Source organism: Oncorhynchus mykiss, chromosome 2 (assembly GCF_057628025.1).
Source record: "Oncorhynchus mykiss isolate SJ-2025 chromosome 2, ASM5762802v1, whole genome shotgun sequence".
NCBI classification, from domain to species: Eukaryota; Metazoa; Chordata; class Actinopteri; order Salmoniformes; family Salmonidae; genus Oncorhynchus; species Oncorhynchus mykiss.
The window spans coordinates 74,829,040-74,842,098 of NC_143023.1; the positions used below are offsets into that span (position 1 = coordinate 74,829,040).

A 13,059-nucleotide genomic window follows, 5' to 3' on the forward strand; every position below is an offset into this window, starting at 1 on the left:
ACATTCAGAGGGTGAATGGGCAAGGCAAAAGATTTAAGTGCCTTTGAACGGGGTATGGTAGTAGGTGCCAGACTCACCAGTTTGTGTCCAGAACTGCAACGCTGCTGGGTTTTTCACACTCAACAGTTTCCCGTGTGTATCAACAATAGTCCACCATCCAAAGGACATCCAGCCAACTTGACACAACTGTGGGAACAATTGGAATCAACATGGGCCAGCATCCCTGTGGAACGCTTTTGACACCTTGTAGAGTCCACGTCCTGATAGCAAGGGGATAGAAAGATAAATAAAACACAAAGGCATGAAGCGATAGGTAGGTATGTACATGTCGGCAGTGATAAAGGGGGCACCAGGATAGATAATAATTAGAGTAAAAAACTAGGTAGCTGCAACATATAAGATGAGTGTATACAGGACCTTCAGAAAGTATTCACACACCTTGACTTTGTCCACATTTTGTTGTGTTACAGCCTGAATTGAAAATGGATTCAATTGAGATTGTGTGTCACAATACCCCATAAGGTCAAAGTGTTTTTTACAAATAAATAAAAAATGAAAAGCTGGCTTGGCAAAAAAATGTGGCACAGAAATCTACTTCATGTCCTGAATACAAAACGTTATGTTTGGGGAAAATCCCAAACAACACATCACTGAGTACCACTCTTCATATTTTCAAGCATGGTGGTGGCTGCATCATTACATTTACATTTTTACATTGACGTAATTTACCAGACGCTCTTGTCCAGAGTGACTTACAGTAGTGAGTGCATACATTTTCATACTGTTATGTGTATGCTTGTCATCGGCAGACTACGGAGTTTTTTTAGGATACAAAGAAACAGAATGGAGTTAAGCACAGGAAAAATCCTAGAGGAAAACCTGGTTCAGGCTGCTTTCCAACAGACACTGGGAGATGAATTCACCTTTCAGCAGGACAACAACCTAAAACACAAGGCCAAATATGCACTGAAGTTCCTTACCAAGACAACATTGAATGTTCGTGAGTGACCTAGTTAAAGTTTTGACTTAAATCGGCTTGAAAATATATGGCAAGACTTGAAAATAGCTGTCTAGCGATGAACAACAGCCAACTTGACAGAGCTGGAATATTTATTGTTTTAATGTGCAAATATTGTATTTCATTTTCAAAACATAAAAAAAATGTCTAAAAACATGTTTTCACTTTGTCATTATAGAGTATTGTGTGTAGAAGGGTGAGAAAAAAATATGTTGATTTTGAATTCAGGCCGTAACATAACAAAATGTGGAATACAACACGGTGTAGGAATACTTTCTGAAGGCACTGTACATGTGTGTGAGCGTGTGAGCGTGTCAGTGCAAAACAGAGTCAATGCAGGTAATATAGGTAGCCATTTGATGAACTATTATGCAGTCTTATGGCTTGGAGATAGAAGCTGTCTCGGAGCCTGTTGGTCCGAGACCCGATGCTCCGGTACCGCTTGCCGACTGTAGCAGAGAACAACACTTTTCAACACCGTATTTGTAACAGATGATTTAACAGAACCCTAAGCTCAACCCACAGCAATAGAACCAAGACAACTTGGCGCGACTGTGGTAAAAGGTAAATGTCCCTATCCCAGTTCGTGTCATCTCTGTGTGGATAAACATGCCGGTGCAACTCAGGAAGACTCACAGTGAAATATTAATGACAGATAATAAATGAATGTGGAGGTTGAACAGGCTGAGAACAGTGAAGCAAGGCCCTTAGAGCTCTGCTGATCCTGCCAGTTATCCAAAGGAATTCCTAAAGACTACTCCCTTATGACAGGTAGGCTCACTGTATTTAATATACTTAACTCGAATATACTGGGTCAAATATCACCTTCACAATGTGCACCTATTAGTAAACAGCACTGTGCACTAGTTTACTAGTCCTGCAGAGGGATTTAGTGGTAGGAATGCTAAACGTTTGTCAAGATGACTGGCAGCAGGTAATGTACACCCTAACAACGCTAATTTAGCGTAAACATCTGTAACCGGTTCATAAACAGTGTTTATGTGCTTTTACGCTCCACTACATCCCTGGCTGCATGGACATATAGGGTGGATAGGGTGGATAGGGTGGGGCTGCGTGGACATATAGGGTGGATAGGGTGGGGCTGCATGGACATATAGGGTGGATAGGGTGGATAGGGTGGATAGGGTGGATAGGGTGGGGCTGCATGGACATATAGGGTGGATAGGGTGGGGCTGCATGGACATATAGGGTGGATAGGGTGGATAGGGTGGGGCTGTGTGGACATATAGGGTGGATAGGGTGGGGCTGCATGGACATATAGGGTGGATAGGGTGGGGCTGCATGGACATATAGGGTGGATAGGGTGGGGCTGCATGGACATATAGGGTGGATAGGGTGGATAGGGTGGGGCTGCGTGGACATATAGGGTGGATAGGGTGGGGCTGCATGGACATATAGGGTGGATAGGGTGGATAGGGTGGATAGGGTGGATAGGGTGGGGCTGCATGGACATATAGGGTGGATAGGGTGGGGCTGCATGGACATATAGGGTGGATAGGGTGGATAGGGTGGGGCTGTGTGGACATATAGGGTGGATAGGGTGGGGCTGCATGGACATATAGGGTGGATAGGGTGGGGCTGCATGGACATATAGGGTGGATAGGGTGGGGCTGCATTGACATATAGGGTGGATAGGGTGGATAGGGTGGGGCTGCGTGGACATATAGGGTGGATAGGGTGGGGCTGCATGGACATATAGGGTGGATAGGGTGGGGCTGCATGGACATATAGAGTGGATAGGGTGGGGCTGCATGGACATATAGGGTGGATAGGGTGGATAGGGTGGGGCTGCGTGGACATATAGGGTGGATAGGGTGAATAGGGTGGGGCTGCGTGGACATATAGGGTGGATAGGGTGGGGCCGCATGGACATATAGGGTGGATAGGATGAATAGGGTGGGGCTTCGTGGACATATAGGGTGGATAGGGTGGGGCTGCATTGACATATAGGGTGGATAGGGTGGGGCTGCATGGATGTTGAGGACAGAACACTGTCCCCAGTCATTTATTCATAGCTCTGTGCTTTTCACTCTGTTTTCTGATAAATTTTTCATTAAGAAACAGTCAATTACCAACAACGTGTGGTTTATTGTTTTATAAATACTGCATGGACTACTCTGTCTATTTAACCATACTCTGTCTCTGTAACTACAAAATGTTTACTAAAACATTGTTCTGTGCTCATACTGTTGCGGCATATTTTCCTAGCACATCTCACCCATGAGGGTTTTAACTGTCTGGCATGTCTAAGGGACACATTTCATTTTAACTTTAGTCCTCAGAATTAGGCAATGAAGGGCCCTGCCTCAGTGTTTCCATTGTGGTAGACAGTTGCTGAGTATAAAATATTTCCATAGACTAACCAGTGGTAGAATAGGTTCCCTCACTCTAGCCAGTCCTGGTAGCTCCTTCAGTGATGAAAGACAGACCCTTCTCTCTCCCAGGTCAGAGCCCTAGCTGCCTAAACAGCTGGCTTCCATCACTGAGGGAAACATTTGTATGTGTATGTGTGTGTTTGTGTGTGTCCATTCTGACCAGGATACCAATGCATCTATCTCATCGTCACCGGCAACTCAATATCCGTGGCAATGGGAGAGACTCACTCTTCTGTCATTCAGAGATATTTTTATTCATTCATCGGTCATTCATTCTGCTATAAGACAGACAGAAACAGAAGACTTTCCCTGACAAATCACAGAAGAACCCACTAAATGCATTATCATTAGCCCAGCCACTGCATCAAAACGGGCCGTAACAGTGAGACCAGTCATTTATATCTGGGTACATTTCTTCAGCATTGAACCTGTTACAGTAACTATTCAGATGTTGAATGCGTATTGTAGGGGGTATGTGGGTAAATGGAAAAGGATTGACTGTGTAGACAGTCTTGTATTGACGGGGGTCGGTGCGTGGTTAGGGAGATGTCTGTACATCAGGGGTCGGCAACAGACGCAAGCCAAAACCATCCCGCAAGGAATTCTGGAATTCTGCAAAAATAAATGTTAATATAGTAAATATTATCCCAAGTATTCCCACAAATTAAAAGAATTGACATATGTGATTGTGTGTCAATGTAATCAAGGTACATGGGGGGGCAGGGGGTGCAGCGATGGGGGATGGTATTGTTTGAGAGGGGCTGAGTGAGTTCTGATGGGGGATCCTGAATCCCAATTGGAATTAACAGAACCCCTCCACTAACCCCCAATCCATAACATACCACAACCACTCTACTGCCTGATAAACTCAACCCCTTCCCCCTCTCACCCCAGAAACATCTGAGTTTAAAGCTCTTCAGTCCTTTGAGGTGAGACCACTTGAGGTCCTCTCAGTTGAGTTTAGACTCTGCCTCCTTGAAACACAGAAACTCTCTTTGAGCTCTGTATATCCACGGACCTACTGGATACTGTCGGAATAATAAAGGACATATCTGTTAAATTAGACTAACGTAATTTTGTGTGTTTCTGAACTGTAACTGAGCTGAAAGGAAAGGCAGAGGAGACCAATATTCAGAGGTTTACAAGGTTGTAAAGATGAAATCAGACACCGTGACCGAGAAAAGGAGAGTGAGAAGGAGAGAGAGGAGAGAGAGTGAGAGTTTGTGTCTGGTTCAGGGGATTTGATAGCACAAGAGAGAGGAGTGAAGAAAGGAGGAGAGGAAAGGAGCGAGAGGAATGGAGAGGGGTAATGGAAGAGGAGATAGATAGGAAGAGAAGTGGGGGGGTGATAGGGGGTGATGAGTGGAGTGAGGTGGAAAGAAGAGAGGAGGAAAAGAGGAGTTAAGACATGAGGAGGAGAGGTGGAGAAAGGGACAGAAATAAGTACAGATGGTTGAAGAAGGAGAACAGTTGAAGGGGTGACGAGAGGAGGAGAGGGAGCAGTGGAGGACTCTTGAGTTGTCCTGAATACATTCCCTAAAAGGAATGGATGGGTACTCACCACTCTCTGTCTAGGAGTCTGAACACAGGAGGTTGGTTCCACTCTTCTAGCAAACTGATAACCTTCCATGAGATTGAATTATAATTCAATCCCAGTTGTCAACAGATGGGAAAGAAGACAAAGTGTGTTTTATCAATCTCAAGTGGGCCATTCACCAGTCATCCATCTCAACAATAGTTCTGTCTGGTTTCAGCGTAGCAGATAGGGTTACATCCTCAGAATAATGAACTAGTGTCGCAACGCTGCCAGTCCCCAGTTTCAGATAAAAGCTCCTGTCTGTTCCACCTCTTAATCCAGCCTGTTTAGGAAGTACTATGTGTGACACTCGTTCTGTTTGTGTGTGTGTGTGTGTGTGTGTGAGAGTGTGTGTGTGTGTGTGTGTGGGGGGGGGGGGGGGGGGCGTGTGTGTGTGGGCGTGTGTGTGTGTGTGTGTGGGCGTGTGTGTGTGTGGCTACATTACCATAACCATGAGTCCATCCGTTTCAGTAGGGGATTAGTTCTGCTGTTCTCTGTGTGTCTGAAGGGTCTTTATACACTCTGCTATGGCCTATTAGTGGTCCCTGCCATCAGCTGTAAGCCTAGACCAGATACATAGACCTAGAATAACTAGAACACACATCGCCATTCAAAGTTAGGTTCTGTGGTGGGTAGAGCACTGATGACCAGATGTGCCATTTGAATTGTTGAATTACTTCAATTCTGAATTCGGTACACAACATAATTCAGTGTCTTGCTCAGTGTTAAAAACATTCAACAATGACACATTTTATTCTGCTCATTCTGATACTGGGTGGGAAATGATGTGGATTTCAGGGTTATGTCAGTTCTATCAGTCCTGAGTCTATGGCCAGAGCATCCTCACTATAACTCATTATCATTCACTATGGTAGGGAGACAGCTTGCTAACTGTCAGACGTTTGTTAAGGAGTGACGTCCCACTTTACCCGCTTTAAGAGGGAAGTCAACCGTCCTCTTGTTTAGTCTATGATTGATGACTCTCTGGTTATGGCTTTGTGTGTTGATTGATGGTGTTTATTTATATTTTCCAGTTTTAACCTTACTTGTTTGTGAAAACTGGGCGATATTTGCTGATTGTGGAAATATCAAAACAGTATGTGATAGTGAAAGAAAACTGTACGCTTTTATCTTTTAATTGCGAAAATATCTAATTGATTGTATCTGGTAGTTTGTGTATGAAATAGGTATGTACAGTGGGGCAAACAAGTATTTAGTCAGCCACCAATTGTGCAAGTTCTCACACTTAAAAAGATGAGAGAGGCCTGTAATTTTCATCATAGGTACACTTCAACTATGACAGACAAAATGAGAAAAGAAAATCCAGAAAATCACATTGTAGGATTTTTAATGAATTTATTTGCAAATTATGGTGGAAAATAAGTATTTGGTCAATAACAAAAGTGTATCTCAATCCTACAATGTGATTTTCTGGATTTTTTTTTCTCATTTTGTCCGTCATAGTTGAAGTGTACCTATGATGAAAATTACAGGCCTCTCTCATCTTTTTAAGTGGGAGAACTTGCACAATTGGTGGCTGACTAAATACTTTTTTGCCCCACTGTATGTATATCTCATTAAACTGTTAAAACAGTGTACATGGACCAAACAGTGGTTCTGTCCTGTCCTGAATTCAAAGCATCATGTGATCTCAGTGAGCTCCTATAACAACAGTTTTCCAGTTCGCTTCTTGGAACGTCCTTGTGTGACTGTATGAGTGTGGGAATACTATATATATCAGACAGAGAGAGATATGGAGAGCATGGTGTATGTCTCTATGTGATCAGGGTGCAGAGTGTCTGAGTACTATAGCCTTGCGGGAACTTCCCCAGAAATGCATGTCCTACATAGTGTATATACATGTACCTAGGATGTTTTGTATTGTGATAGAGCCAGCATGGTGTGTCTGTCTGTAGGATTAACCATGTTGAATCCCTTACATCATGTTGTTTAGACCTTGGATGTTTGAGAACCTGATGATCACACAGAAAAAATATCAAGGGCACAGTTAAGGAATGGGACATTGTGCATTGATGACCTCAGAAACCAGGAGAGGACAATCCTTCAACACTGCACAGTTTTCTCAGAAATACACAGGGTGTACGTTGTGCCGTAACACCGTGAGCTGACCGCTTTGGGCACCGATAAGATTGGGTAACTCTGTCGCCACTGAGTCTTACTTAAAGATAGGTTGTTAGATATCTATGTCCCCTTGAATGGCTGAGGTTCCACTACACAGTGCAGCTTTTGTATTTGCAAGAGCAACTGAGAAATCTACCAAGAAGTGATGTAATAACAGTAGACTTTCTGGTACTTCAAAGCAGTCAACAATACACATAATAATTTCCTAGTAGGCTTACTTAAAGGACTTTAACCCTCAAACTACTGACTGGGGTCATTTTGAACATGGCTCAAAGGTGGTTTATTCAAATCTTTAATTTTTTTCATGACTTTGTCAATCAACTTGCTCTTGACAATGATGTGTTTCTGTATCAATATGGACTTTTTAAGTTTGGGTTCATTTTGACAGCAGCCAAAAACACCTACTTCCAACCAGTGGCGATACAGTAAATGTCAAAGTTTGGTCAGGGCGTGAGTTGGGTGGGCAGTCTATGTTTGATTTTCTATGATTTGGGGATTTCTATGTTTCGGCCTAGTATGGTTCTCAATCAGAGGCAGATGTCATTAGTTGTCTCTGATTGAGAATCATACTTTGCCCTGTTTGTTTGTGGGTGATTGTCTAGGTTGATGGCTTGTTTCAGCGCAGCTCGCATTAGCTTCACGGTTGTTTTTTTGTTTACTGTTTTGTATAGGGTTTCAGTGTTCAGTGTTTTCTTTATTAAAATTCACGATGAACACATATCACGCCGCATTTTGGTCCTCCGATCCTTCTCGCCTCTCCTCTTCAGATGAGGAGGACGACCGTGACAGGATACACTTACTCATTCAAGGGTTTTATTTTATTTATACTTTTTTCTACATTGTAGAATAACAGTGAAGACATCAACTATGAAATAACACTTATGGAATCATGTAGTAACCAAAAAAGTGTTAAACACTTTTTAGATTTTAGATTCTTTAAAGAAGCCAACCTTTGCCTTGATGACAGCTTTGCACACTCTTGGCATTCTCTAAACCAGCTTCACCTGGAATGCTTTTCTAACAGTTGAAGGAGTTCCCACATGCTGAGCACTTGTTGGCTGCTTTTCATTCACTCTGCGCTCCAACTCATCCCAAACCATCTCAATTGGATTGAGGTCGGGTGATTGGAGGCCAGGTCATCTGATGCAGCACTCCATCAAATCAAATCAAATCAAATCAAATTTTATTTAACTCTTTGTCTTTGTCAAATAGCCATTACACAGCCTGGAGGTGTATTGGGTCATTGTCCTGTTGAAAAACAAATGACAGTCCCATGAAGAGCAAACCAGATGGAATTGCGTAACCCTGCAGAATTGGTAGCCATGCTGGTTAAGTGTGCCTTGAATTCTAAAGGAATCACTGACACTGTCACCTTCAAAGCACCACCACACCATCACACCTCCTCCTCCATGCCTCACAGTTGGAACCACACATGCAGAGGTCATCTGTTCACACACTCTGCATCTCACAAATACATGGCGGTTGGAACCAAAAATCTCCAATTTGAAATCATCAGACCAAAGGACAGATTTCCATCGGTCTAATGTCCATTGCTTGTGTTTCTTGGCCCAAGCAAATCTCTTATTATTATTGATGTAGAGGTTTCTTTGCAGCATTTTGACCATGAAGGCCTGATTCATGCAGTCTCCTCTGAACAGTTGATGTTGAGATGTGTCTGTTACTTGAACTCTGTGAAGCATTTATTTGGCCTGCAATTTCTGGGACTGGTAACTCAAATGAACGTGTCCTCTGCAGCAAAGGTAACTCTGGGTCTTCCTGAAGGTTCCATGAAGGTCAGTCAAGACTGAACATTTCAAGAGCTTGTACGTTTCTTCAAGTGCAGTACAAAAAACATCAAGTGCTTGGAAAAAAGCTGTCCTCGAAACAGTCTTGAAATGTTTGTCAAAAGAGAGATCAGGGTCCAGAGTAACGCCGAGGTCCTTCAGTGTTATTTGAGACAACTGTGCAACCATCAAGATTAATTGTCTGATCCAACAGAAGATCTCTTTGTTTCTTGGGACCTAGAACAAGCATCTCTGTTTTGTCCAAGTTTAAAAATAAAACATTTGCCACCATCCACTTCCTTATGTCTAAAACACAGGCTTCCAGGGAGGGCAATTTTGGGGCTTCACCATGTATCTTTGAAATATACAGCTGATCTCTCTTTTGACAAACATATTTGACGACTGCTTCAAGGAGAGCTTTTTTCATTCTACGTAACATTACAACAATCTGAAACGTTCTGTCTAAAAATGATCCAGAAAAAATGTATCCTTGCTTTTGTAACTTCTAGATTAGACTCCTGCAATGCTCTACTTTTTTAGTGCTATACCCGGCTGCTAGAATAGCAATGAAAGTTAACATTATGTTTTCGAATGACATTACCAAGAGGTAGAATATATAGTGAAAACAATAGTGGTCCTAAAACGGAACCTTGAGGAACACCGACATGTACAATTGATTTGTCAGAGGACAAACCATCCACAGAGATAAACTGATAACTTTCCGACAGTGTAGCGATGAGACAATATAGTAACTACTAACAATTGGATACCATGAAATTGGGGAGAAAAGGAGGTAAAATTCATAAATAAATAAATAAAGGATCAATGTTTGACAAAGCCAGATATGGCCTGGGCATTACTGTAATGGTAGTGTTTTCACAGGACAATAATCTAAAACTTAGTCCGTTCTCAGAGCTACTAATCTGTAGCCCACTTCAACTACGGTAGCAAGCTGTTATTACAATACCATTAGCTATCCCTCTCTCGTTCTCTCCCGCCGTCTCTCTCTCCCACACTCATCCCTCTCTCTATCTCTATTTGTTCTTTCTCAGTCTCTACCCCCTCTCCTCCTCTCTGTCTAACACCCTCTCCTCATCTCTGTCTAACCCCCACTCCTCACTCTCTATCTCTCTCCCTCTCTCTGTTTCAAGGACAGTGAAGTCCTTGGGCCTGTTTTGCGAGGCTGACCAGTAAATTGTGTGTCTGGCTGTACAGCCAGCCAGGCCTGTAGAGGCTGTATGGGAATATTATTATGGAGCATTTAGACTGTTGAGTGACTTGGATCGAACCTGTCTAATACCCATTAGACCAATTACTTAATGTCCTGGCAGTGGTACTGAAAGAGTCCTGCTGTCAAAGATACAGTATATCAGGATACGGTAAACTGGGAGAAGGACAATAGAGGAGGTCAAGGGTAGAGGAATAGGGAAATCTGAGGTAGAACAGTAGAGCTCAGTGTAGAAAAAAAACAGTCACAACCTCTCTGTTACAGGATTCACTTACAGTACAACATTCACTTACAGCACTTATCTATACTACTCTCTCTGCCTTCCTTCTCTCTCTCTCTCTCTCTCTCTCTCTCTCTGTCTCTCTCTCTCTCCTCCTCACTTTTTCACTCTCGCAGCTCTCTCACACGTCCCTGTGCTCTTTCTCTTACTCGTCTCCACTCCCTCCACCCCCTTCTCTCTGGCTGTGCTGGCTCCCTCAGCTGTTCTCAGTTGCTCTGTGTGCAGTGTGTAGTGTGGACAGGGCTAGGCTGAGCTGGGCTATGTTGAGGACATAGAATGTCTCAGTGAAGACTATTTCCCAAGCTAACTGGATTAGGAGCTGGAACATACTGGACCTGTTTGTCTTTACTAACTAAAGACAGAGTTTTAATTGAGGGCATGCTGGAAGAGAGAAAAGAGAGAAACAAATAGAGAGTCAACACTAGAGAATTGTTGGAGCAGAGACCCACGTAAAGACTGATCTCTAGCCCAGCTCCCCTCACTCTCCCCGGGATCGGTATTGTGGGACTCCCCTTGCCTCTGACCTCCAACATTGAGGTGGTATGAGTCTGCTGTGTGGGTCCGGTTCAGCTCGGTTCAGTTCCACTCAGTTCGGTTTGACTCGGTTCTGTTTGGCTTGCTTAGACTGGCTGTCTATAGCACTTACCCATACCCCTGCTCCATTTTCAGGTTCTGTGTCTCTGGAACACCTGACCCATAACCCCTGAACGTAGGACAGGTTCTGGTCCAGTTTTGCAAAATTACTGGACTGAACAGACTTCTGTTTGACAGTATTTCAATACTTTTTTATTTTCTGGAAACTCTACCCCTGATCTGGGACTGATCCTGGTTCTGCTGACATCTATTCTGTGTTCCGGAGGACTGGTTCTTCAGGGACCTGTCTGGCCTCTCTCTCCCCAGGATCATGGCCTCTTTCTGGGGCATGGTGGTGTTGCTGTGTGGGATGGTGGTTATTTCTGGAGCACAGAAGACGAAGAGCAATATGCCCAGGCTAAAACTCTCTTATAAAGGTGAGTCTTATTCATTTACCTTGACACTTACTGTACCATATTTCTTCCCTCTTTCTACTATTACTCTAAAGCTATCTTAAAAGAAGAATCATCTATGCTTACTCTGTTCTTACCAGCTGCTCTATATTCATACTTGTCTGTATGCATATCCAGCAGGGATAGAGGTTTCTGCTGGTGCCTGTGTCTGTCTGTGTTGAGAAAGAAGTGATTCACTTAACTACTAAAGATTGACTGTGATACGGCATTTCTGCTAAAGTGTGTGTCAACATAAAGTGCAACCTATATTTCCATGATGTTGTTTGGTTGCTTTTAAAATGTTTTATGTATTTGGCTTTATACAGCACATTTTCAGCATCAATTAATTTTTTTTTACTGAGAATGTAAGATATGTGTCTGCCATATTGAAAAGGAAACCGCATTGATAGCCCATGTACTCTGCATCTGAGATATGTTTGATGTGCATAGGTACACAACTTTCTTCCTCAGAATTCCATGTGCCATATGGCTGATCAAAGACATGCTTACTGAACATAGTAGGATCTGTTACAAAATATAATTACTGACCATGTAGACCTTCAGATCAGAGGAGATATGTATCAGAGTGGATATGGAAGAATCTGTTAGATCACACTGGATTGAATCTGTTAGATATTTATTGAACATACACTGTTACCAGCTCTGTGAGATACATCAATCTGTTCTGATATCCATCTCTAGAAAACTATACACTAGAATTGATTTTATACTATTTTATACTATTTCCACTGTGTTGTCATGGGTAACCTTTATTTTATCAGAGAGTCATACTGAGACCAAGGTCTCTTTTACAGATGAAACCTGAATTATATAAATTACAGAAAATACTAAACGCTAGCAGAAAGAAAAACACAATCATCAAAAAAAACACATTTATCTGTAAAAAGGTCCTCAATCAGGTTTCTGAATTGCTCTGCCACGCTGATCCTCAACAGGGGTGCGTGCTTAGTCCCCTCCCGTTCTCCCTGTCTACCCACGAATGAGTGACCAAGCACGACTCCAACACCATCATTACGTTTGCTGACGACACAACAGTGGTAGGCATGATCACCAACAACAATTAAACAGTCTATAGGGAGGAGGTCAGAGACCTGGTAGTGTGGTGCCAGGACAACAACCCCTCATTCAATGTGTGCAAGACAAAGGAGATGAATGACTATAGGAAAAGGAGGGCCGAACAGGCCCCCATTGACATCGACTGGGCTGAAGTGGAGAAGGTTGAGAGTTTCAAGTTCCTTGGTGTCCACATCACAAACAAGCTATCATGGTCCAAACACACCAAGACAGTTGTGAAGAGGGCATGACAACACCTTATCCCCCTCAGGAGACTGAAAAGGCATAGGTCCTCAGATTTGTAATTGAAGTGCTATGATAAACTGCATCTAACGGCTTTAATGAAGTGGCAGCTGAGTTCGTATAGATGATGTCGCCATGGTCTAGGACCGATAGGAACGTCATTGCATTCTACTATTGAGCGAGAGGCAGGACCTATTTCTATAGAAGCCCATTTTTATTCCCAGCTTGTTAACTAACTCATTAATATGTTTTTAAAAGACAGCTTTTCATCTATCCAGATGCCCAGATATTTG

The 13,059-nt window shown here is 42.9% G+C and overlaps 2 protein-coding genes across 2 annotated transcripts in view; one reads left to right on the forward strand and one right to left on the reverse strand.

The window, feature by feature from the left end:
- The window catches only part of LOC110496093 (metabotropic glutamate receptor 3), a 918,426-nt gene that overhangs the window by 323,027 nt on the left and 582,340 nt on the right, over positions 1-13,059 (reverse strand). The gene's annotated exons all lie outside the window — the stretch shown is intronic.
- The window catches only part of LOC110496116 (semaphorin-3ab), a 64,670-nt gene continuing 59,817 nt past the window's right edge, over positions 8,207-13,059 (forward strand). Inside the window, exon 1 of the mRNA XM_021571821.3 lies at positions 8,207-11,434. Within this exon, the coding sequence (XP_021427496.3) occupies positions 11,329-11,434 (106 nt within the window). The 5' untranslated portion in view covers positions 8,207-11,328. The remainder of the gene's footprint in view (positions 11,435-13,059) is intronic.